This window comes from Dicentrarchus labrax, unplaced genomic scaffold (assembly GCF_905237075.1).
Source record: "Dicentrarchus labrax unplaced genomic scaffold, dlabrax2021, whole genome shotgun sequence".
Classification (NCBI taxonomy): Eukaryota; Metazoa; Chordata; class Actinopteri; family Moronidae; genus Dicentrarchus; species Dicentrarchus labrax.
Genome location: NW_026136722.1, coordinates 7,662,811 through 7,689,696, shown reverse-complemented (window position 1 = coordinate 7,689,696; position 26,886 = coordinate 7,662,811). Strand labels below are relative to the sequence as shown.

At 42.9% G+C, this 26,886-nt stretch overlaps 1 protein-coding gene across 4 annotated transcripts; it reads right to left on the bottom strand.

Moving 5' to 3' along the window:
* Positions 1-529: 529 nt before the first annotated feature.
* Positions 530-26,662, bottom strand: grid2ipa (glutamate receptor, ionotropic, delta 2 (Grid2) interacting protein, a). Of its 4 annotated transcripts, none has more exons than XM_051387686.1 (23): positions 25,991-26,662; positions 24,131-24,384; positions 23,661-23,993; positions 23,414-23,568; positions 14,223-14,498; positions 13,120-13,205; positions 12,933-13,002; positions 12,180-12,476; positions 11,214-11,365; positions 10,869-11,030; positions 10,283-10,389; positions 10,019-10,166; positions 8,512-8,843; positions 5,234-7,642; positions 5,009-5,096; positions 4,609-4,698; positions 4,287-4,483; positions 4,006-4,161; positions 3,659-3,745; positions 3,399-3,528; positions 3,144-3,262; positions 2,852-3,016; positions 530-2,154 (listed from the first exon to the last, which is right to left on the bottom strand). In XM_051387686.1, exons 1-23 carry the CDS (start codon positions 26,070-26,072, stop codon positions 2,074-2,076), a joined length of 5,976 nt encoding a protein of 1,991 aa, XP_051243646.1. In that variant the 5' UTR covers positions 26,073-26,662; the 3' UTR covers positions 530-2,073. The 4 variants fall into 4 exon arrangements, with proteins under 4 accessions (XP_051243646.1, XP_051243645.1, XP_051243648.1 ...); XM_051387685.1 differs by having other exon boundaries at positions 5,234-7,654; positions 25,991-26,661; XM_051387688.1 differs by lacking the exon at positions 25,991-26,662 and having other exon boundaries at positions 5,234-7,654; positions 23,661-23,989; positions 24,131-24,200.
* Between the last annotated feature and the right edge of the window lie 224 nt (positions 26,663-26,886).

Below are 26,886 nucleotides of genomic sequence, written 5' to 3'. Positions count from 1 at the left end.
TCCTAACAGAGAGGTGTTTGCGCAACACACAGCTAAATGATTGCTGAGTGAGTTTTAAATGCATTCAAATGACACTGAAGACGTTGGCAGTGATATTATTTTATAAAGCAAGATAAGGATAGTGTGTGTGTGTGTGTGTGTGTGTGTGTGTGTGTGTGTGTGTGTGTGTGTGTGTGTGTGTGTGTGTGTGTGTGTGTGTGTGTGTCCAGGACAGACACATACAAACTTATCTCACCAAAAAAACAAATGTTAATCTGTGGTTTTGCTACAGCAGGACAGATAAACTGGTTGGAGCAACAGCAGGTGTGCCAGCAGCAGTTGTAAAGACATGACAATATTTACAGCATAAGAGTTGCAGGAAATGTAGAAACAAGTGTATGTGAGACATCTGATGTTATTCCCTTTGTACTGTCAATAATAAACCAGTGGATACACTATTATTTCTCTGTAAGCCAACCCATTTCAGTGAGCATTTGAACAACCATCACACATTGTTTCACATGAAAGAAACACAGACATCCAGGCAAAATTAGATTTCATACCACTCTTTATAGTTGTCAGCATTGTTAGGATACAATACAAAATACAGACTTAACACTTTATAGGCCCTAAATGGACAGCACTGCTTTAGAGGTTTACATTCTGTAATTTAAGCAGAAAAAAAACAACTTAGACCATTAGAAAACAAAGCTTTTACTAGCTGCACACATTATTCTTATCATACGAATTCGCCTTACCATTTAAAAACATCACTTGAAGACTAAATTTTATGTTTTACAGAGCACTGGCACGTCTGAGAAGCTGGTATGCTGTATTGTTAATTGTTTGATGTAAAATGCTGCATCTGCTACACTAAACTTAATGACTTTATGGTCAATCCATATGACACAATCATTAAAATAAATATTCGGGTATTGCATGAAAGTAACAAAGTGCTTCATACATATTGTAGCAACTGTGCCTGTTTTGTTTACATCCACTCTCATTCTGTACAGTACAAACACAATATTTCTCTGTTATAGTTTAAAGAGTATAATATCTAACAGTGGAACACAGCTAAACATTCACATATTGCACACTGCCCGCTGTTGGATCCACAAAATCCCACTTCTACTTCCTGTAATTAGTGTGTTAAGGACTTTAGACGGGTTAAAAATTATCCTCAGAACAGTTAAAATTGTTTTTTATAAAAACAAGTAGTAAGTGCCATCTTCCCACTGACATTGTCTCATATATACAAGTTAGTAGCATTAGAAGTTAAGTATCATACAAGAACAATACCATTTAGGGGAAAAAAAGCAATTATATGGCTATAACTGATATGGTAGGAATTTTGAAAATCTGCTGACAGTGAGGCACAAATACAATGCAGTAAATGAGAAAATAAGCTACACTTAAGTCAGTAAAGAACTTACGTTACATTCAGTGTGGTGGGCGGCTTACAAAAATACATGTAAACTAACAGGAAAACTGCTTTTGGTTTCTTCCAAACCAACAAGTCAATGTGAATGTATTTTAATTTAATATCTATTTCAGGATAAAATTTCTTTTTTCTTTTTTCTTGTCTTATTCATGGATATATAACAAAGATTTGACTGTAGAACTGTAATAACACACTTACAGAGGTGACCTGAACTCAGGCTTAGAGAAAGAAAACTTAAAGTATTGGATGTTACTGAGTAACTATCTACCTTCAGCCAAACATGGTTATTTTCTATGCAGTAGTCTTAGCCATCGAAGTTTTAGACTTAAAAAAAAAAACTCTGTTTCGTTTTGAATCGACATACAATAGATACAATACCACTGGTATAAAGCTAACTTGTCCATCTTTGATGCAAAAGTTTCTCCATTCTTTAATTTTTCCAAAAACAATCTTGTTTTTTGCTCAGAATTGTGAGTTGTGTATTGCTGTGTATGTGTTCGTTGTGCATGTGCATGTGGGTGCATGTATATACAGTATATGCATACAGTATGTCCATGGTGTGTACATGTGTATATACTGTGTGAACTATGTAGTCATCTGTGTGTGTGTGTGTGTGTGTGTGTGTGTGTGTGTGTGTGTGTGTGTGTGTGTTACCAGGCCAGTGGGGAGGCCATTCTTGGACTTCTGGGGCTCTTCAGGTTTTCTGCTGCTTGCCACTCACTGAGAGCTCTCTATGGTAAAGAAACAACAGGGTTGGTAAGCTAACATATATGTTATTATTACTGTGGTTTTTAAAAGCTTAAGTGGAATGTACGGTTATGTTGCGCTTATTTTAATTTATGGTCATTTTGTGTTGGGTTTTTTTGTGCATTTATATTTTATGTCTTTTAATAAGAGTTTGATGAGGATTTGAGCCTTAAAATGTCCATACATGTATGAATGAATAAATATGATCTAGAAAAATTCCAACTATTAAATCTTAAAGGACCAGTGTGTAGGATTTATATTTCCTCTAGCAGAGAAAGTGCAGATTACAACTAACTGAAACCCCTTGAGTCAACCAAGTGCAAAGGAGAAACTATGGTGGTGTTTGGTTTGTCCATTCTGGGCTACTAGTTCAACATGGTGGCCTCTTTGGAAGAGGCCCCACTCGCGCTTTAGAGTAAAATGGCTCATTCTAAGGTAATGAAAACACCTTTTCTATTCAAATCTGGCTTCCTGAGAAAAATATTCAGAAATAATGGACTCAACATACTGATCCTGCTGCTGTATGTAGCTCATTATTACACTTTTTCCACACCATTATGTTAAATAGTTTGGGGAAGGCTGAGAAGGAACTACAAAGGATAACATGCACATTGTTTTGATTGTCACATTGTAAAGGTAACAGTAATTATTTGAATAAATGACTAAATCTTTCTTGCTCACCTCAAACTTTCCCATGAACTCAGAAAAGATACCAAAGAAGGCCTCAGTGTTGATGGCTTTGCCGTCTTCACCAAAGAAAGAGGCAGTTTTGCTGAATTCCTCCATAGCTCTCTGTTGCAGGGACTCCAGAGACTGGACTGCTGGATGACTGTTTTCCAGGAAGTTCTGCACATACTGGAGTTAAGGGACACAACATTTTCATCATCTCTTCTACTACGTTAGTTTTTTTCTTTTTATTAGCTTACATATCTTAGTGGTCCATGCCACTCTTTGGCAGTCTTGTGAAGGATACACTCATGATGACAGCAAAACGGTCCTCAGCAGTCGCAGGCATCTTCTGACAAGCCGAGCGAATGTCCTGGATGGTTGTATGTAGGTCATTCAGATCTGATGTGATAGTCCTCTGGTTTACTGTAGACAGTGTGTGAAGCAGGAAAATAGATGGAGATGTAATGAAAAAACATGACAATAACAAATAAATCATGAATAAGTGCTTAATATATTTTAAAATGTCCTCAAGCTATGGAGCAAAGGAAAATGTATCTACCTTTGGCTGCAAGAGGAACCATGGTTAAATCTTTGGAGAAATCCAACACATCAGGAAAGTGTTGACATAAAGACTTAACCAGAATATGTAGAAATGTCGACTTCCCATCCACTGTTTTAGTTGTGCTCAACTGCAGAGGACACAGTGAAGTTATTAGCTGTACAGGCATAACACAATAATAAGAAAACAAAGACTGATTTTAAAAACACAAACATTTCGCCATATGTCTTAAATATCTAGTATTGCACTGGATGATGTACCTCTGTAAGGAAGTTGATCTTGAAGCCTGTAGTCTTGTTGGTTTTAGGCTGGCTGTTATTCAAGTAGTTTCCCATCGCCAACACAAACTAAAGAAAGACACAATGCAACAAGCAGAACTGTAACTCTAACCCTGTATCTGTCACTCAAGGATATTATCATGGAAGTATTTGTTTCAAACTCTTGCTCTTCATGTCTTTTTTCACTCACAAAACCTTAAAAATGAAGGTATACTGTGTATTTCCAGCTGAGGGAAATAATACCATTTCCCACAGGGCAGGTGCAAGGTTATTTTGTTGAGGTGTGTTTTTTTATTTTACGTCATCATCATAACAGCAGGGTAGGCTACCTCTAGTATCTTAGCCAGCTTCTTGCTTGTCTTCAGCTCCAACGACGCCTTGTAGAGGCAGTCATATGCTCCCCTCAACTCCTCCGTCTTCTCTTGCAGAGAACACTTGAAGAGGAGGCTCTGCAGGCGGGTCTTGTACTCTGGTACTGATAACATCTGATGGACAACAAGCAAATAAGTGAGTAATGGTAAACACAAATACAGCACAAGGTCGATTACAGATAACAGACTCAGGCAAGCCGCAAACAACTTGTATAAACATGCAAACCAACTCACTGTACCTGCAACACAAACTGGTCTGGCTCACTGAGTTTGCTGGGGTCCTGTCTGTACTCTTCGTACTTTTTGACCTCCTCTGCATCGGGGGCATACAGCAGGAGCTGTTTGATGTGAGCTGGCTCTAGCCTATCAGTGGACATGTTCATCAACACCTGACGCAGCTCCCCAGGAGACAGCTTTAGGTGGGCTATCAGGATGGCTAGAGGTTAAAAGGAAACAGGGATTATACATTCCTATTTCTGAACCATAAATGAGCCCATAAATCTAGGCTAATAAGAAAAAATATGGAATAATTAATAGAATAATACACCATTTTATACTTACAGGCATTGTAGGCCTTCTTGTGGGAGAGAATTTCAATCACATCTTTTTTCTTGAAGGTTTCTGGTTGGGGGGATGGCTCTGGAGCAGGCACTAAAAATGGAACCAGTGTTAGTAAAAAGCTCAGATGTTACGGAGGTACATAGTAAACAGCAGAGATTAACAGGGATAAAGTTAGCAATTACAAGGAGTACAACTGCAGAATAAACTGCAAAAAGATCCCATAATTACAGTCCAAAATGAGAGAAATTCTAATTTGCACTCCAAGGATGCAAAGATCCAAGAATCTGGATAATGATGTACTAAGAAACAATGATGCATATATCATTTGCGTTTACTTATTAATCTAGAATTCTTTATATATTAAAGCACTGCAGATATGCATACAGCCAGCTGTACTCACTGGAGCTCTTCTGTGTCCCAAAGTGCAGCTCCAGATCCAGATACTTTACCATGTCATGCAGTTTGTCATAGTCAGAATTTGCTCCCAACTACCAAAGACAAACGAAAATGGTTCTCCGTGACTTAGAATTTCATGACTGTTAGATTAGTTTCAATTTGGAATTCTAAATCTAAACTGAGTTACACTTTACAAGGCCTCCTCATGTCCAAACCCCACAAAGCTCACCTGTCCCCAGATAGTCCCCTCTGAGTTTTCCACCTGCTCCCATCGTAACCTCTTCACGCTCATGTGGTTGGAGTCCATCCTGGAGAGCGAAGGCCTGGGCAAAGGTGGAGGCGAGCAGGGTGGGGGCAGGGGTGGAGGCGGTGGGGGTTCCAGATGCTCTGTGGGGTCAGATAGGGAGTGGGGGAGGGACTGGGGTTGGCCATGGGATTGCTTATGGTGAGACTGAGTTTGGGACTGGTGTGATGACTGCAGCAGGTGATGTGAGGGCTGGGACTGCGGACGGGTAACTTGGGTGGAGGACTGGACTTGGTGCTGGGATTGGTGGTGTTGGGGCAGAGGCTGGAAAGTGGAGAGGGTGGGCTGGTGTGGCTGGAGGGGCTGAAAGGTGGAGAGAAGGGGCTGAGGCCTGTGAGGCTGCTGGGGAGGGTGGATGACATGAATCTGGTGTTGATAGTCTTGTGGAGGGGGTTGTGGGGTCATATGGTGGATGTGATGGATCTGAGATGTGCTGGAGTGGTGGTGGGTCTGCTGAATAGAGTGGGGTCTTTGGGGAGAGGGTTTTGTGGGCTGGGGATGATGGGTTTGGTGGATCTGCTGCTCTTGGGGTCTCCCTTGTGGTGACACTTGGGTCTGATGATGACCTTTAAGACTTCTCCGGCTCTGATGGGAATGGCTATCCCGGTTTACCTGAACTGGGAGAGAAGCAGGCTCTTGCTGGGCTTGATTTAGGAGCTCCGTGGAGGAGTGATGGGACTTAGTTTGGTGCATCTGATGGGCTTGATGGAGCAGTTCTGTGGAGGAGTGGTGGGCCTGGGGTTTGTGTATTTGATGGAGTAGCTCAGCGGATGAATGGTGAGGTTGTCCCCGATGCATCTGGTGAGCTTGATGGAGAAGTTCAGTTGAGGAATGATGGGGCTGCATTTGCTGCATCTGGTGAGCTTGTTGCAGAACCTCTGTTGAAGAATGATGGGCCTTAGTTTTGTGCACTTGGTGGAGCATTTCTGATGATGAGTAGTGGGCATGGACTTGTTGCATCTGCTGGAGCATCTCTGCAGATGAGTGGTGGGCCTGGGACTGTTGCAACTGATGGAGCATCTCTGCAGAGGAGTGATGGGCTGGGGCTTGGTGCATCTGATGAAGCACCTCCGCAGAAGAATGGTGGGGCTGGGGTCTCATGCCCTGATGGCTTTGGTAGATGCCCTCAGAGTACTGACCTTGTTGGCTTGGGTGGGCTGTTGGTTGGGGTGACGGTTGGTGAGGAGATGGGGCTGAACGGGACTGACGTCGGTTGTGATGACTCTGGTGGGCCTGTTGCTGCTGTGCTTGACGCATCATATACAGAGGATGGTTAGAGGGGTGATGGGTGGCATCTGGAGAGGGGAGTGGGGGTAAGGACTGGTGGAGTTGTTGGAGAGGCAGTGGTGAGTGGGCTTTCTGCTGTGTTGGCTGGTTAGGCATCGAGTGGTGGCTCTGGTAGATCTGTTGCATCTGTTGCTCTTGATACGCTTGTTGCTCCTCATAGGCTTGACGCTCCTCATAAGCTTTTTGCTCCTCATAAGCTTTACGCTCCTCGTAAGCTTTTTTCTCCTGGTAGGCTTGAAGCTCCTCAAATGCTTTTTGCTCCTTGTAGGCTTGACGCTGTTCATACGCTTTTTGCTCTTGGTAGGCTTGGCGCTGCTCATATGCTTGTCTTTCTTGGTATGCTTGCTGCTCCTGGTACATCTGTTGCTCTTCAAAAGCTTTTTGCTCCTCAAATGCCTTCTGCTCTTCATAAGCCTGTCTCTCTTTGAAACGTTTCTCCTGATAAGCCTGTTGTTCCTGGTAAGCCTGTTGCTCTTGGAACAGTTGTTGTTCTTCGTAGGCTTTCTGCTCCTCAAACACCTGCCTCTCTTTATATGCTTGTTGCTCCTCATATGCTTGTCTTTCTTGGTATACTTGTTGTTCTTGGTAGGCTTTTAGCTCTTGTATGGTAGCATGGACCTGCAGGTCCTCTCTTGTGGGCAGAACTTTATGTAAGGAGTGGCGTTTAGGTGGTGGATTACTGCGGGGTGGAGGTGGGGGAGGGGGGCCAGATTTTCGGCGGATAGGCACATATGCTCTTGGGGAGTGTTCAGGGGTGTAGCTAAGCTGTTGCTGCTGTTGCTGCTGTTGTGGAGTCTGTGCAGGTGCAGGAGGCGGAGGAGGTGCGTCATTAAACTGAACAGGTGGGGGTGGTGGAGGGGTCATTGGGGGCGGAGGGATGTGGTCAGAGGAGGAAGAGTAGGTGAGTGAGGAGGCATTCTCCTCTCCACTGCTGCTTTGAACATCGCTCGGGCTGCTGAGCTCTGGAGCCACAAATCCTCCATTTTCGTCTTCGTCTACACCCAACTCCTCTTCATTATCCTCATCCTCCTCATCTGGGAAGCCCATCTGCACAATATCCTGGCATTAACACCAATTACAACATTAGCCCTTTAATGTCAAAGAAGCACTTGAGAAAATCTTTTGGTATACTTATCAAGCTATTTAAGTTGATCAAAACTTTCATGATTCTTTTTATTGGCTATAATAGGAGGGTCTTTATTCTAACCTTTACAAGGCAGCTGGATCCCCAACATCAAAAATCCATGCAAGAATCCATCTTGCCAAGCTTCGACCTATGCTTGTGTGTTCAAGGGTCTGTCCTATGTTATATTAGGAAGCATGGCTTACATTAGAGCACCATAGGGAATCAGTGTGCTATATCATGGGGAATTAACCCGCTAGCATAGCAACATCAGTATTTTCACAAGAAACAATACAACTAGCACTGGCTTGTGAATTCACTGTGTGTATAAGTACGATGACAAAGAATTGGCCCTGATGTGCAAAACTACTTTTGTAAGTAAATCTAACCTTTTGGGCATCAAGGGATGTTTGTAAAAATGTAAGTTAAGCTACCATTTAAACCCTGGTAAAGAGAAATGTTTTCAAAAATTATAGCTGATACATGAGCCTGTGGGCTCATGTACAATCATCTTTGTTTTTTAGAACCCAAACAGAACAGAAGTGTGCAGATGTGATGCTTAATTTCTCACATCTTGTGTTTCTTTTTGCTACTGAGCAGTATTAAAATAATCAGGTATGGTGCAGCAAGTGCATGTAAAAAGTTAATGATTCCAACTGTTACACTCATTAACACTTGATTATATGCAAATGATAACTGAATATATATCAGTAGCAGTCAAATTATCAGTTAATTCCTTTTAAATGAGGCTTCAGATTCTATACAACTGAGACATTCATTCCTGTGACTCTACCTCCTCATAGTCATTCTCAGGGGTCAGGAAGTCATCAACGATGGCCACCCTCTGTCCCAGCTGCTCGCTCAGTGCATCCAGAAAGCGATCTGTGTCTTCTGAGCGTGGTGGCTTAGAGAAAGTATAACGCCGCTTGCTGCTGCGGTGGCCAGGGGGACTAGATGGGTAGTCAGGGGGCTCTGGAGGTGATGGAGGGGGACTGTCCAGGCTGATGTAGGGGTTGGACTCCGCACTGGTCTGGCTTGTCAGACCTGATGGATAGAACTGGGCTGCAGGGGGACTTGGCAGAGGCTCAGGCCAGGATGTAGGTGGTGGGGGGCCTTTACGGCTACCTGAGATAAAGAAGAAACATATAGTATATAATGACAGCTAAATCTCTGAAGCATCGTTTAGGTGCAATGTCTGAAGGAAATGTCTCTCTACTGACTTTCAGAAGCTTGAACAGAACAGATATATAAAGGCTATCAATCACAGTGTTGTCGGGTCTTCTCACCCTGCATTGCACACATAGAAAAAAGTACAGAAGTACATAAACAAATATATCTACTTACTTTCCCTTCTATAGAATTGTAAGATTTCACAGAGTACATGTAAATGTAACAAATCGTGGTTGTTTGTAAGTGAGGAGAGGCTATCCTGGAAACAATGGCAAAATTTGAAAGTTTCTGCATTTGAATAATTTGGTTCTGCACAAAATGTAATCTGGACATGTCTCCCACAGGAACAAACCATTGCAGAAAACACATTTTTGATTGTAGGGAGACTTTAAATGTGTGTTTTCTAGTTCCACTTCCACCATCACCATATCCTCCTTATGAAGATCAGTGTTTGTGCACTATATTTGACTACCTTCTACCTAATGGCAACCTGGACCTACTGAACATGAGGATGTCCCTATCTTACCCTCATGAGTGCACGCTGCATTCTTATCTGGGACAACAGATCGGTGTTGTAGGTTGACAAGCCATGGGCAGACTGAATCAAGTTAAAGATGGCAACATGTTAAGAAAAATGCTCTGTGTCAAGGAGGATCAGTGGATCCCTCCCCTCATATGTGATGCCAGCTCTGACCCCTTCCTCCTCAGGTCTAAATCTGACAAAACTAAAACTAATCATAAGAGCCAGGCTGGGAAAACAGATTGAGAGCAGTGACTGTTTTGAGACTCTGCTATGCTGTGTATTTATGTACAGCATGAAATCACAACAATTGTGTCAATGTAAAATTCAAGGATATTCAGTTGAGTCAAAAATGGGTTGGCTGCCTTGGGATTTATCATTATTGCACTGCAGTACTTTTTAAACATTTTGTTATCCACACACACACACACACACACACACACACACACACACACACACACACACACACACACACACACACACACACACACACACACACACACACACACACACACACAGCAGATCGGAAAGGTAATCATTTTATACATTATATCCGCTAAATATAATTTCAGCTGCTATGAGTTTAGAGTAAATTTATACTTTCAGCTACCTGTGTTAGCATGTATTGTAGGGGAGGCTGTGCGCGAGGGAGGCTCCAGATCCAGCAAACTTTCAGGGGCAGGAGGAGGACGACTCTTCAGAGACTTGGACCTCTTGGATGAATACATGTTCTCCAGTTCAGCATACACTGCTGACAGCTTGTATGGTGGAGATGCACAAAGAAACCAGAGTAAGACCTCTTGCCCTAATAATGAATGGTCCTAAGCTGATAGTTATTGTATCTCTTCCCGTGAGGATGGGCCTCGGTACGTACATTGGTGAGATTGTTTGGAGTCTCAGGAAGGGAAGTACCATCTCCTGACTGTCTTTCTCCCGGAGCCAACCTCATCCCTGTCTCCAGCATGGGCTCTGCACGGAAGCCTATGACAATACACCCATTAGCATGACTGAACTATAACCCAAGTAGCTGAGATAGCCGCATGTAGCTGAGCACATTTGGCTGTGTTCTGACATCAGAGGATGTAAAAGGAGCCAGCTCTGGCCTGGTTTTTAGGATGTGGGCTTGGGCTGATAATTAGATCCAGTTAGTGGAGATCAGGCTATCACTGGTCCAGTAATGGAGGAGCAAACTAAATGATTTTGCAACATGGGAACTATTATTCAGCATATAAAAACTTGTAAAAAATATAAAAAATTAACTGAACTAGTATGAACCACACTGGTCAAGTAAAAGAGGTTGGCAGCCGGAAACAAAAGCAAACAGAGCTACAACAAAAAAATAAACTAAAGACAATGAGGATAATGTGAATGCTGAAAATAACAATGGTGATGATAAGAATCGCGGTGGTCGTAGTGTTACTGTTGCTACGGATGATAATGAAGATAATGAAGTTCTGTACCCATGCCCAAGTGTGTGCCAATGACCAGGTCATCAGAGCTACGTCCCCTCACACTGCTCCTGTACGTGGTCCCTGTCACCCTCATGGAGCTGCTACGTCGATGGGGCTCGGGGGCAACCTCAGGCTCCGGAGGAGGGGGAGGAGGTGGTGGTGGTGGTGGAACTGGAACACACACACATATTGGCAATAAAGAGGAAGAGGCAAAGGTGTATGAAGGGCTGCAGCGCCTGCTTTGATCTGAACCAGTGCATTTATTCCCCAATGACACACAAACCCCTTTTCATTCATAAACCTCAAAAGCTGCATGTACCAAAAGCATTAGGAAGGACAAACGTGTGCACACACCTGGAGCTTTGTATCCAAGAAAGCGTGAGATTTTGCTCTGGCAGTGTTCCTGCTCCTCATACGTCAGTAGCTGGTAAACAAACTGCCAGATCACCTGTTTGGCTGGAGTATCCAGCACCGGGAACACATCCACGATCAGTGTGTCAACATTCCTGTTGCCGTGGAAACAAAGGAAAAGTAACAGAAAAAGTGACAGAAATCACCTGGCTGTCCAATCACAGGTCAAAGTTGAGATTACGCCCATGTAATGCAGGAAGCTAGACACAAAATGACCAAGACACTACCGATTTTACACATGAAGGCAGGTTTACTCTTAACAAGGAGTACAGTGTGTGTGTGTGTGTGTGTGTGTGTGTGTGTGTGTGTGTGTGTGTGTGTGTGTGTGTGTGTGTGTGTGTGTGTGTGCGTGTGTGTGTGTGCGTGCGTGTGTGTGTAAAATGTCTTCTGTGACTCTGGAGGGAGATTTCTGAAGAAAACCACCCTGATAATGTCATCAAGGTTATCTTTGTTTAGGCTTAGAGACTAAAAATGTATAACAGAGAGCCTGTGTCAAAGACCTTGATAGACTTGGGCATTTACCATGATGGTCGAGTGAAATAATGCTAGAGGTTGCATTATGGGAAATGTCGGGTGTAGATCCAGTGTTTTGGAGCTTGATCCATTTATTTTGATCATAAATTCCTTAACATTATTAATTTTAATTTAATAAGATTGTGTAAAAATGTATTTAAAGTTTTTGATTCAACCAACTAATTTTATATATCCACAAACTGTAAACATAAAATGTTTTCACTTTAACTTCACACGCCAATTGGTGGTTAAGTATAAAAGCAAATAACAGTGGCACAAAATGTGTTTTTTTTTGGTCTTGTTTATATATCACTTCACATGCAACCCTACTCCCTCCATCTCACCCACCTCCCCCTTCTCTCTTCTCCCAATCTTTTTCCCCATCCCTTTGCTCACCTGTGCTGGAAAAAGTTCTCCAGAGCCTTGCAGATGGTGTACCTCTCCTGGATGGTCAGCAGGTGCTCCAGCTGCTGTCCAAAGGTGCGGCCATGAACCCGGATACTAGGGGGCAGAATCTCTGCCACCCACTGCAGGGAGCTGAGCACGGGGGAGCGGGCCCCTTCTGCGGGAACGCCGCCCCCCGCAATGTCCTGCTCTGCTAGGGTGAAAGTAGGTGGACCATCCTCCACTACCAGAGTGGGCATGGCACCACTGCCCTGCAGCATGGACACCACCTTCTCATGGGAGGAGGTCCTACAGGCAGACATAGGGTACACATGGAGACACACACACTGTGATAGACTTTTAACTGCATGTGCCAATTAAAATGTCTACTATGTAGCAATTAGTCATTTTACTTTCCTGTTGTGTAAATAAATAAACAACTTGTGAAAAGCTTTCTGTATTCTGCAGAGGATATTACATATACTAGAGAATAAAGACACATTTTCCATTCTCTGGGGAGCTTTCTTATCATTGTTTGTCTTTTAACTGTGTTGGTTTTCTATCAAATCAATCTTATATGAGATTCCCACTCCCTTCAAAAACTGTGTGAGCTCTACAAACAACAAAGCGTCTTCAGCAGGGGGACCATATTACCATATTTATGTTTACTGAATGTTTATGAATTACATTTATGTACATTTTTATGTAGCGCTGAAGCACAAATTCGGAAAGAATTTGAAAAGGTAATGCAAGTGAGAGATCAACCTCATGTCCAGTCCATTGAGAAACAGGATGCGGTCTCCTGGTTTTAAACCTGCCTTATCTGCTGGGCTTCCTGCAAAAAAAAAAGAGATGTCTGATTTGATAATTTCCTGACTAAAAGAATGGTACAGTGGTACGCACACACACAGACAAATAGTCATAATGAGCTATACACACATTTTTAACTTACCGGGAATGACAGAGTCAATCCACACTGGAGCATGGCCTCTAAGAGTGAAGCCAAAGCTCATGTTGCCCTTACATACTCGCACAGTCCTAAAGACACAAATTTGAGCTTTGATTAATGGCATTAATGGCAGGACTGAAGAATAATCAGAGGCCCTCTGGAGTAAAAGGAAAGCAGGTAAAAATAGTCAGTGCCATCTCATGATTAAGATAATGGTTATAATGTTCTACAATGAAATAATACAATGGGGTTAACATAGAAACGCTTTTAAACTTAATATACATGACATGGAGGACATAATCTGTACTCAATTAAGGGTGGTAGAGTCCATTAATTACTACAGCTCATCCCACACAGCGCACAGTGTTGTGGCTGTGATTATCTACAATGAGACAAACACTGCAACTTTATTGATAAATTATTCTGCCCATCCTGAAAGAAACTAAGTCCAACTGTGGACCTCCTGCAGATTTCCATATTCAGCAGAGTACTTAAAGTTCAAATCCGGCATGATCCTTAATTAAACATGGACAGTATATCCCAGGGGGGCCGTAAAACATCCAGAGCCAGAGTCACAGAAGAGATTAGCAGTTTCTTGGGGGCACTTTTTTCCTATAATGTCAAGAGATGGTGAGAGGATGTTTGTGATCATGTTTTTTAAAATATCTTTTAATCCGTTTTGATTTTGTTATCCAAGTAGATGTCATCAATTCATGAAAACATGACAGGAAACAACGTCATGGGGCACAGCACATGAAGAGAGCCACAGAACAGGCATGACTGTCTAAATAGGTTTATGTTCCCATTGGCTTACCTCCTGAAAGGTCTATTTTTCCCTTAACTCCTACTCAATGCGAAATACATAAATTCCAAGCTTACACAGGAAGACCTGTCACAGCAGTTCTCATGTAGAGTGGTTATAAATTTGATCAGACATAAGGAGAGAGAGGATGCTATTTCAGGAAAAGGGTTTTCTTTGAAAGCTAAAAATGACATGCACTGTGTAGTTGATGGGAAATAAAAGCTGCGATTCCTGCTGATAAAAGACCACTCAGGAAGTAAAAAGATATCAAGAGTATACCACCCCCATGACACTTAATACAGACCTGCAGTTGGTGGTGGAGCCGCTGGAGTGCCCAGCTATGAGTGAGGTGGTCTTACGCATGCCGCGGGCTGGGGGGACCACACCTTCCTCTGCGTGGGTGCGTGGCACTGAACTGGCACGGGTGGAGACCAGGAGGCGTTCAGGGTGATCCTCGCTCCGGCTGCGACGAAGGTGGGCACGGCTAGGGTCACTGAAGCTTCGCCCTTTGAACCGGCTCATCAGGCTCTGGGAAACCACCTCGTCAAAACGTTCCCGATGCTTCTTGGGAATGAAGATCCTAGCAAACATTGTGGGAGTAGACACAGCCTCAGACTGACAAGAAAAACTCAAGGAATACAGAGGTGGAGAGGCAAATTAGGAGTCCAGTTCAGGTTCTCTTGGGTGCTGTCACTGAAAAGACCATCTCTACTTCTACATACCAGCAACATCACAAACACTGAAAGGCTTTACTGGAAAAAAACAACAAAATCGCACCAAAGCAGCATTTCAGCCAAAATCCCCACAAAATCCAAAATGATGTATCCCGATCTCTCAAAGCATCCATCATCCAAGATATCCAAAAAACCAGAGGGATTCTTGTTTGGGTTACGTACTGTTCCAGCTGCAGGATCCACTTAATTGGGTCAAAAATAGTTCAGTCCATATCGTCTCATGGGAGGGCATAGGCAGGTAGAAAGGATTGGTCCAACATTAGCTTGTGTGTATGTGTGTGTATGTGTGTGTGTGTGTGTGTGTGAGAGAGAGAGAGAGAGAAATGAAAGAGGTAAGAGATGAGCTGTGTTTGTTGCTCCTGTCACATTAGCAGCTGCAGGTATAAGAGTGTTCAGTATCAGTGACAGCTCACAGCTAATATGCGAACAGAAGGAAGCTGAGAGCCAGAGCCAGAACCACCTCTGGGAGAAAGCGCTCCACTCCCGCTGCTAGAGTTATTTTCCCCTCCCATAATCAACTCCCAATAGCCTTTTCTTCTGAAAGAAAAAAAACCCCACTCTCAAATACTCTTAGATATCAGTTTGGGATATTTAGGTGGTGGTTTTGTGGGCGTGGTGCACCCACTTTCCTCCAGTCTGATTTGTGCAATGCATACATGTAGATGAAAAGAAACTGTCCAGTCAATAAAAGGAAGATTAGAGATAGAACAAGTAGTGTTGGTTATAACTGCTTGTTCACATTCTGTATCCAACACATCAAAGAAGGCTTGTATTTCAGATGCGCAAGCTGTCTGTAAAGATTGGTACTGCTGCTTCTTTATGACTTTATTTTTTCTCCCTGTAAGATTGTTCAAAATCAGCACAAAATCATACAGAAAGCAGCCTGTTCTGTCTGCTTCCTAGGGACTAACACTCAATTTAGCACTGATGTTTGGACTGCTTGAAATGTCTACTCCCATTAAGCTCTACTGTAGCTGTGCTGTCTGCTGCATGTGGTTTATTTTTGCCCAATTATCGGCAAGAACAAGAAATATTACATAACAAAACAACCAAAATGACCCAAAAATGGAAGAATCATTGCCAATAACTTTGTTTTGAAAACTGTTCTAGGCTGTGTTTTTCTTAAATATTTCTTTCCTAAATATAGGACACCTTTTTGCATTTTTCTTTCTCTTTTATCTGATGTTCTGCACACGCATACACAAGCAAACCTCTATCTCACACTCATATATACACACCTCATTTGTTCCTTTTCTCTTTTGCATATCTTCCTCCCCATCCCGCCTACAAAACGATGCTGCCTCCATCCTCAACACAAGCCTCTCTCTATCTCTCCGTCTTCAACGTGAATCTCCTGAGTGCTTCCACTATGCAGAGGAGAAAAGACTGCTTTGGTTTTTCAGAGTGAACCAGTTCCAGTGTGCATCCAGATACACAGCACAACTCCTTACTCAAACACTACTGTTGAGGATAAGGTGGTGCAGTTTGGTTTTCAAAGCTGTCACAGTCCCTTTGCAGGTACATTTGGGAACATTGTTAGGAGGCAAGAATTAGATGATTCTCTATTTTGTAGTTTCATAAAATTGTACTGTATGTATTGGGTTTAAATTAAGAGTGACGCATAAGCTGAGCTGCCTCCACATCAATATCTTACAACAAAGGTTGAGGGAAGCTAACAGATATTTCCCCTCTGGAGATTTATGACGTAGACAAAATTCTGTCTCTGTTCACATGCTTTTGAAAGGATTTGCACACACACAGACACACACACACAGACACACACACAGACACACACAGACACAGACACACACACACACACACACAGACACACACACACACACACACACACACACATTTGTTATTTGACATTAAAATTGAACCATGAGGTTTCATTTCAAGACTAAAAAATATCACAAGGCAGATTTTCTGCTTTGCAATCCATGCATCAGTCTTGTATCTACTTATAGCACAACACACTCACATCTTTTAAATGGCAGTATATTGCAAGTATAAAGTCCATAGCAACGCAGCAACTGTTTGTCCCTTCCACAATTTCCCCTTGTCCACCCTGTGGAGTCACACACATGCATTACAGGAGTGCGAGTTAACTGCTGATTCACTGTGTGTGAGTGTGTGCGGCTTGATCAGCATGTCATGTTTCTGGTTAACTCAACTGTGGAGGTACTGCTTGTGTCATAAGCAACTACAACCACAGGTCACATCACAATAAGTCAAAAAAATTTAATATGTACTAATTGAGCCACTTTTAAATAAGCATAATGTGGATGCTTCTGATCATAGTAACTGCAGCCCTAACTCAAGACCTACTTGCTACTTGCCACAGCAAGAACAGCTCTGTGCATCCTTATGTTTCTTGATCTCATCACTGCTTTCAAAACTGTCCATCACACTATTGGAAAGACTGAAACAGTTACTGGGACTCTCTGGCAGTATGTTACATTGTTTTAACAACTATGTACATCTGTCAAAAACAGTTCATTCTTTATATGGTGTCCCACAGAGATCAGTCATGGGTACCCTTTTATTTATTCTCTATGCTAAACTCAGACTTCCGTTTACTTTAATTATGATGATGATATACAATCATATCTGTCTGGGTTTAGATCGTCTCTATCCCATCAGTACACCTACCATGTACTGTGGACAAGAGAAGCGGTAATACAATAAATTGTAGTCTTTGATGGCAGGGTGAAAGACAAAAAAATAATCATCTTGATTAATTGTCTCTTAAAAACTATAGATTATGAGTCCTGCCTGTGCTCAAGCTGCAGAGATTGTAAGAAAATGTGCCACTTTTGTCCAATTAATTATGTATAAAAACATGTGTCTTACTGTGGAGACAGCCATTTAAATACAGTGACAGTGATTAAGTGCATGGTTTGTTCATGCAGCAAAAAGTCAAAACTTCCCCAGAGCACTGCAATATGCTCATCTGACACCATCATGCTATCGACTTCTCTGATCTTGACAGTCAGCAAGAGGAGAACTACGATGACTCTTGTTAGAGACATAACACAACAACATTAAATAGCATAAAAAAAGGGAAACTTAGACAGGCAGAGTGAACAACAAGAGGGACAGAAGTTGACGAAAGAAAGACCAATGAATTGAAATGAAGAATGTCAGAAAGAGTTGCAGATCGATATGAAGACACAAGCAATGAAATATGACAAAGACAGGAAAAGAGCGAAAGTGGAGAACTAGAGCTCTTTCTAGGCCAGGGTCGTGTAACTGTTGGGAATGAGGCAAGCTAGTCTTCGCTTACAGGCTATGTAGGCCACAGAACTTTCCCAAACAACACTCATACATCACCATGGTTTGCGCGGACAAACGGCAGATAGGGAAAACTAAACAGAATGGGGCCACTTATTGTGTATACATATGATAGTCACAGGTCCTGGCTCAGTCTATGAACTACTGATTTTTTATTAATAATTTTATTAACTATCACCTCCAACACCTCTGTCATGTTATGATCAAAGTCAAAGAATATTTCACTTGTCAAATCTTGTAACCCAGCCAAAACACGTGAGCAGAAACTTCATATCTTTCCTCCATTGAAGTTGGATGTAGGCCTCGGGGTGCCCTCAATTATAAGGAGGGCGAGAGGAGTCTATAATTAGGTATGAAGGAGGGGTGGATCAAGGACAGAGCTCACAGAGGGATGAATGACAATTGCAATCAGCTGGGAAACTCATTGCAAGAGCCATTATTATCAAACCCACTTCTGATCAGCCAATTCGACAGCTGGGCCAGTTATGAATTCGCAAACACAAAGCATTGTTTGAGACACCAAGTGGAATTAAAAAGCCAAGGACATAACAAGAAAGAATTATTACTAGTAGCAGAATTGAGTTTTGCCAAAATCTAGCAGTTCAGAAGCCCATTAAGTTTGTCATGCTGGAGTCAAACTTAGGGACAGCACAGATTTTCAGATATTTACATGCTGACAAAAAGTGTAAAAAAAAAATTATCAATACAAACCTTGATAATAAAAAACACAAAGAGCAGTTACACAACAAAACTTCAGCAACTCCAAATACAAGTCAGCACAAACAGCACAAAGCACAGCGAACACTGCTGAGATCAAAGGAAAAGTGCCATACCGAAAGTGTCTGGAAAGGCTCCTATCCCTTCCCATGGCTCTTTGGGGCTTTGAGGAAGTGCCTGAGCTCAGTTAAGCAATGCAAATGCTTCTCCTCTATCTCCGTGAGTCCCCATCTAGTTTGAACAAACAAACTCTCCCGGACAAAGGGGGAAGAAGATGAGAAAAGGGAAGGTGTCCTGGATCTCAAAAGCGCTCGCTGTAGGCTCGGAAAGCAGCCAGATGAAGAAAGAGAGAGAAGGAGAGAGAGGGAGGGAGAAAACTGTATGAGTGGTTCACATCCCTCCACACCTCCAAAACATCCTCAGGCAGCATCATCAGCTGTTCTCCAACTTCAAGTTTGAGGCAGAGTTCTTCCGTTGTTCCCATCTTTTGTCCCCTTCTTCCTTCCAAAGACTCCAGGGGTCAAGGTCACCACGAGGCAGTCTTCTTGCTCACACTTAAAGGGTAATCCTCATCACTCAGTCGTCCATCATTCGGCAGTAAGAGGTAAGTGAGTGACAAATCTTCTCTTCCCTCACTGGAGGAGGAAGGGAAGAATGAGATGAACAGAGGAGTAAGTGAGGAGGGAGAGAGAAAAGAAGTGGAGAAGTGAGGAGAGCCCCAGTGGAATTTCATAGGCAGGTCAGCACCATGACTGCGTGAGTGTGCAAGAACCAACAATGTGCATCAGTGAACGGAGAGAAGCTTTGACAGTCGTGTCTGCGCGACATGTGCCTACTAGTAGCGTCCACAGCTTATGTTTCTACATGTATGACAGCATCTCTCCAAATGTCTCCAAGCATTTCCAGCCCCAAACAACCTGACGGATTCGTAAAACATTTGCAAAAGACAGAGAAACTATGGTGAAGAAAAAAAACTGCACTGCATACTTAATAGTTGAGAATGCATCAGTCTAATTAATTCACACCTTTGAAGTATATATACACATACAGTATCAGACAAAGGCCTCCAGTTCACTATAATTACATTCAATTACCATAACACTGCAGAGCCGAATGAACAAAAGAGCTAATAGGCGTTCCAAGGCTGTCTCTAATGACACGCCAGATACACAATCTTCTGCATAACTTTCAAGTGTTGAAGCGCTCTCTAACCCCTGGGTTTTAGAGCCGTTTAAGAATCGACGAAGTGCGTCAGAAACCTAAGAGAGGATTTATTAAAAGAAATAGGCTGCTTAAAAATAGAACACATCCTGTGGGAGGGCGAGGCAAATCGGAGAGAGGGGACAGTGGCAGACTGAGCAGAGTGTCGCCCAGCTGGTCAAGTTTTACCAGGCATACAGAAGAAATAACTTCATAACCCTGTTAAACACACCTCACACATCCTCTGATACGAGACCTCTAATTATTAGACTGGGTGGGGCGGGTGGAGAGTTCTCGTGTGTGTGTGTGAGTGTGTGACTAACTGACAGTGATTGAGGTAGAGGAAGTGAGACAGATTGGGAGAGAGAAATAGGGGGCGGAGACAGCGAGTAAATAGAAGAGAGAGATTGAGCTTCAGTGGCAGACACATTGATTCTCCACACCCCAAACGACAACACTGGCAGCCAGCTTGTGACTCTCTTATATGATATATTGTTTTCTATTTTCTTAGTTATTGCAACTGTTCAGATCACTGTGATTAGGAGCTATAGTGTATATTCAGACTAGTTACTACTACTCTGAATCTTAACTTCAGCAAGCCATGGTAACAGCTCTGTGAGGCTGTACTTTGAACTACATATCAGCACTTGCTAAGCAACATGCTCACAATGACAATGACAATGACAATGCTAACATGCTGCAGGCTGTTTACCACATACGTTAGTTAGTTAGGTAGGTATTGCTAGGGTTGATAGGATTGTCATTATATTTGCAGATGTTGAGTCATAAACTGAAATACTGGACCTGATGATAGCGTTATGGGAACCACAAAAGAAAGTGTTCACCAAATGTCATGGCAATCCAATCATTTTCCAGACATTTCACTCAAAGCCACAAATGTCAACCTCATGGTGGCACCAGAAAGTCAGGGGATCACCAAAGACATTAAGATTCATTATATGGGAACCATGGATATCTGAACTAAATGTTGTGCCAATCCATCCTACAGCTGGTAAGATATTTTTCAGGATAAACAAAAACTTGCTGCTGGTGGTGCTACAGGAAAACTCATAACATCACTTAAAATCACGAGGATTTATCTTTTGGGCAACAATAATGACTGTACCAACTGAAACACACCTATTAAGAATGTCATCAGCAACACATTTCCCCAAGAACAGAGAACTTCCACATCTCATTGTCAGCAGCAGCCATTTACACCACCCTGAGGCATGGCTCGCAGACAACCTGGAAACAAAACTCCCTGAGGCTCCTGCCACAGAAACATAATCACCAGATTCTGCTGTTAAAATCAAGCATTATTTCAAACCTGGAATTTTAAGAGAATGCTAATCCAACAATAGCCTTTAAGATCTTTGCAGCCTCACTGCCATAAAGAAAGAAAATTACAGTGCTAATAATAATAATAATAATAATAAACAATAAGAGAACAGAAAGAGAACAGGAGAAACTTTGCATATTAAAGCCTGTCAAGGTCACAGGCAGCGCAACTAAACTTAACACACCAGGGTGGAATAAAGGGTAACTACAGCTTTCTGAAGTAGATTTATCTAAAGAGAGAATTGGGGAGTTACTGTACTTCTCTCACAGCCTAAAGGTGAGAAAAACAGTTCCCAGTCCTCTATGGATCCAGCTAATGCATAATTAATGGCACTCAACAAACATTACAAAGCATTTTTACAGGCAGCTTTCTAAGGAAGGAAATGTGCTATCAGTGCTGTGATAGAGACAGCTGTGTCGGAGGAAACTGAGATGGCTGGACAACAGCTTTGTTTTCTTGCTGGAAGGAGAACAGATTACTCCCCAAAAATGAGTCACTGGACTGAATGCTAATTGATTGTTACGAGATTGCTACTATAGAATGAGTCAACTGCACTCACAGCTTACTTCATGACCAATTATAAATAATAATGTCAGACACCAAAGAACACTATCTGACACCAAACTTGATGACACGTTACATGCTATAACTGTTACAAAATGCACAATGCCAAATAGTTTTTCAGTACTCACCTGAGGCAGCAATTCATTATTTCTCCCAGCATTGAACTTCAAGGCAAGTACCCTGTTCATGTGAGAAACAGTGCTGCGTGCATGCAGCCTAAGCATCTGCATGTTGTTCTGTTTTGCGTACTGTATGTGTGCAGATCTCAACCACCAGCAGCAAACTGGCTGTAGCGGCTGAGAGCTGCATGCAGAGGAGGGAATAAGGAGCATCCAGTGATGTGATCGACCGAAAAAATTGGTGCGTGTATCAAAGAGTGCATCACAGCTGACAGGAAGAAACGAGGGAAAGAAAGAGACCAACAGAGAGAACCTCAAAGTGAGAGGATAAGATAGAAGAGGGGAGGGAACTGACAAAACAAATCGCAAGTGTGTGCAAAGGTATTGTGTATTGGGTTTTGATTTTCCAATCAGTGCTGACGAGGAAGAAATACAATATTCGGCTGTGAATTTCTCTTTTGTGTACTATACCTAAGAGGGGAGAAACACAAGTGACTTTCAAGCACCGAAGGGCAGCAGTCAGTGCTTGACATTAGGCCAATGACATAGGCTCTTGATGTACATCTCTGCCACATTTTACAGTAAAATGCTGAGAGGGAGAGTTTCAAAAATATTGATTTCATGGGGCAATTAAGAAGCTCCCTTACTGTGCCTCTATTGTTGTGGAAGGCTGAACTATAGCTGAACAGTCTAGAAGAAACAATGGACGATGACTCTCTCTGGTGCACTTTTACAAGCGTTCTCAAAAGCAAAGAATACGAGAAAATGATTTGAAATGTACAGGGCAGCTACAGCCTTGCTGAATATTAATTTGCCCATTTTATCCAATTTCGGGTAAACAGAATTTTATTCCTTTGGATTGAGATATATTTGGATTTTTGGGTGTTTTTTTTTTTTTTTTCCCCCACAAAGGTTAATAATTTATTGAGACACAATTTGCATAAGTTGGAGTGTGTCATGAGGCTGTTGATAAGATGTGCTCCTATAATGTTTTACAGTTAAAGTGTTGCTCAACTCCAGAAATGTACTGATGTTTTTGGCACTACATATTTAATAATGAACAGTCCAAACAAAACTTATCTAACAAGAGTGGTGATTGTTTGTACTAGACAGTAACTTCCCCTATAAATAAACATCTCAGTTCCGAACAATGCACAAAGGGATGAACGTGCAACTGTAAATTCAGAAGCACATACACCATCTGGGAGTTTTGACTGTAAAACATTCATTAACTGTCCTGGTTGCATCACCGCAACCACCACTGCAGCAGAACTTTGTCTTACAGTGAATTTTCCCCTGATTGTTATTTAGTATTGCAGAGAAATCTGTTTTAGTGCAGAGGGAGAGACGGCTTGCAAACAGTTTTAAGAAATTCTCTTGTATCTGACAAGGCTTCTTTAATCACTACATGAGGAGGACTAAAATACTTCCTAGTGATGAAGAGTCTAAACAAAACATACACAACAGGCACACAGAAACGTGTAAGTCTGTCTCTATATCCATATCTGAGGAACTGATTGGCTACCTGACGCTGTCAATCAACTGTTGATGATCCTCCGTGATCAGGATGTCGGGCAGGGCCTCAGCCAGAGTCTCCACATCCCTCTCGGCAGCGTACTGCTTGAGCACCTCAAACAGCTGTTCTTTAACATCTGGTTCCTCTCCTAGCACTTCCTCCACCTGGCGCATAAATAAATGCACAGACATGAATGTAGAAAATTAAGCAAAAATGCAGTAAACACAGGTCAAATTTATTTCAATTTCACACCCACCTTCTTATTGAACTCCATGGCCTTGTGGGCGCGACTCTCCCTGATGCTGTCCCCACTCTGCGACAGCACCCTCATGCTGCTGCTCAGTCGCTTCGGCCGCCGGGCCATGCTGAGCACGCCCAGACGCAGAGGCCGGCCCTGAGCTGCTTTGATCATGGCTGCCGCCGTTTCATGGTGCTTCACTGGTATGCCGTTGACCTCCATGACATAGTCCCCGGCCTTTAGGCCACTGCGACCAGCCGGACCGTTGGGCATGCAGTCCTCTACCATCAGAGGGCTGTCTCCAACGATGGTGAAGCCAAAACGGCCATCTGGGCCAGGAGTGATGTCTATCTGAGGAAGGGGGGAAAAAAGCATGGTTACCACCTCAGTGCTGTTTTCATCACTGCAGAGCTGAATGTTATGTGTGTTTTTAGTGTTTTTCGACCAATTAAAAGCACAAAAGGTCGATTACTGGACGTCAAGCTGACCTGTTCTATCCGTGACACCACTCCGATGCTTGGTGGCACCGTCTTGAGGGTCTGAGCCAGAGCAATCAGTGCCGGTGTGCTGAGGTTGGTCACATCCTGGCCCTCAATGTCCACCACCTGGTCCCCGGGCTGCAGGCCAGCAAGGTAGGCGCTACTGCCCTCTACCACGGACAGGATGTAGCTGGGCCCAGTGCCACCCAGTCGGAAGCCAAACGCCTCCGGCCAGTTCTGGTTGGTAGCTGGGAGGCCGAGGTCTGAAGAACGGACAGAAGATAAAACTTGGAAAATGGCCAGAATGATGTGTCGGCTTGGACTTTAATAGGTACGTTTTTTTATAACTGGAAGGTGACATGTTTTACTGCTTGTAGGATATCTATGTCATATTAGCACGCAGGAGCATTGCTAATCTGGTGCAAGCTGCTCATACAGACGAGCAGGTTGTGAGGTCAAATGGTCCATTGGTTTAAATAGGGCAGCTCAGTGATGGCTAGCTGTAGCAGCAAGTACAACTCGTCTATTTCATGAAGCAACAAATATAAAGACCCAGAAGTCACATCAAAAAGCATTTTTAGATTGATGGATTTCTATAAGTTGAATGACATTAAAAAGGAAAAAAAGAGTGAAGGTGGTTATTTCGGACTGTTGGTATCTAGCCCACATGTTGAACTGTATGGCCTTCCCCTGGTCACTGGCCTCATTCTACTGCAGTGTCCCAACAGGCTCACTTGACTTCATCTCCTGTCATCTACAGCCATCTGGATACGTCAAAGACATATGTAGGACATTTATAGGGATTGGTCAGTCCACTTCATGATGTTTTCTGACCAATCCCCAAACCTCTCTTCATATTCTGGATCACAAAATGAAAAGCCAAGCACAAGCACAATGCTTGTGCCTGCTGACAGTTTTTCCATGCCCTCTTGTCCCCATTACAAAGCTATTTACAGTAAATGTGGCAGAATTAGAGAGTTCACTGATTCTACTGTTTGTGTTTATGTCAGGTTTCCTTGTAAAAGCAGAAAACACCTGAATGTAAGCAATTTTATGAGACACGACTGCCTCAAGTCAAGGCGGTACTGCCCCTCCCATCAACAATGATTTTTATCTTATCATATGACGAAATAACTCCAAGGTGCAAAATTAGAAGGGGAAACTTGACACTGGGAAATCTAATAGAGCACACTTACATAAGATCCATAATAAAACTGCATATACACAAACAATTGCAAGCAGTCATCCATCAAACCACCAGTATTACACTGCTGTTTTTCTTTTTGTACTTGATCAGAGGCTTAGAAAGACAGAGACAGAGGAGAAGTCAAACAGACAGAGAAAGACTAAATTAGAGACGGGAAGTAAGAAAAGTAACAAAAAGTGCACGAGAAGTGAGAAAATAAGTCTGTGCCTTCAGCAAAGAAAAAGTAGCTTTGTCAGATCTCCTTCAATGCAAAAAAAAAAAAAAAAAAGACAAATCAGATCTTACTGGAGCACAGGGCTACATATTCAGGGTGTGAGATGTGGCGGACTGAATAAAACATATATCAAATCCAAAGACTCAAAAGAGCCACAGAATTTGGTGTCAGCTTGCTGAAAGTTAACATCAAACTGCAGCTCATTATTGATGTCAAATAGATTGGGAAATCAGTGACATGGAAGTGTGAATCGTAATCTTTTCTCCCCACCAGAACACAAGCGGCACTCAGAGGGCTGTCAAGACTTCCTTTTGTCCTATTCTCCCCAGCCTGCGCCCCAGATACACAATCTCAGCTCCAGCTCCTTTTCGCTCTCTCTTTATCTTACCTCCAGCAGATGAAGCAATGAAATACTTGTAAAAACTATGATTCAGATAAACAGACTCACAGAAATCTTTGGAGGCACTCCGGGTCCCAGACTTGCTCTGGCGCAGGGAGAAGCGGCCCTTTCTGCTCAGGAAACGCCTCATCCTTGCCCGGCTTGCGGCAGGGCACGTTCCAGCCAGCCTCCCTTCACCCCCAACCTGGAGGTCGACGCAGCCAAAGAGTGTCCTCGGACACCCTTGTGCTGCTCCTCACCTGAGCTCACTGCCTCCAAAAACCTCTACCCAGCAAGGCAAATCAAGTGTACATAAAAGGTCACATCTGTAGGTTATCTGGGCCAGTGCCTCCCCCTGTTCTCAGAGAACCAGCGGTCTACAGCTGAGGCCGGAGAGCGGAGAGCGTCTGAGAGTCAGGCTCTCCATCCTGGGTGAGGCGGTCCAGCCACAGCCTCAGTCCAAACCCTATGGCTGAGCTACGATCAGAAACTGGGACATGCTCAGTTGGTCCTGAAATGGTTCTTTGCAAGAAAAGGTACTGCGAAGCCCCATTTTTCTATAAATACCTTTCCCACTCTCTCTCTCTCTCTCTCTCCCACTCTCACTCTCTGTCTTCCTCTGTTGCTCATGTGGATGGGGCCCTCTCAGAGGGCTGAGGACTGACCCAGAAACTGTGTGGTGTACCAGCCAGGGACACTTCTCTGATTATAGCGGCTGTGTTAACCTCAGTACTGGAGCACCAGTTACAGAGATGTAGCCTGCAGATGCTCAAGGTTACACCAAATGAGGTAGTAGTTCAGCAAAGCCCCATCAGACAATGGTGAATTTAGCAGAAGACTGCAAATACTACAGTAAAACAAGGTAAACAGCATGACTATTTCTCAGTTGAACAGTCAAAACAAGCCTTGTGGTGTGTCCATGTGTCCCAGAGGGAGCTGGAGATGTGAATGCCGTGTTTTACCTG

Coding starts and splice junctions, on each gene's coding strand:
- grid2ipa (XM_051387685.1), bottom strand. CDS start 26,072: ATGAGGCGTTTCCTGAGCAGAAAGGGCCGCTTCTCCCTGCGCCAGAGC. Junction 8,844..10,018: donor TACAATACATGCTAACACAG/GTAGCTGAAAGT, acceptor TCTTTATCTCAG/GTAGCCGTAAAGGCCCCCCA. Junction 4,162..4,286: donor CAGACCAGTTTGTGTTGCAG/GTACAGTGAGTT, acceptor GTTGTCCATCAG/ATGTTATCAGTACCAGAGTA.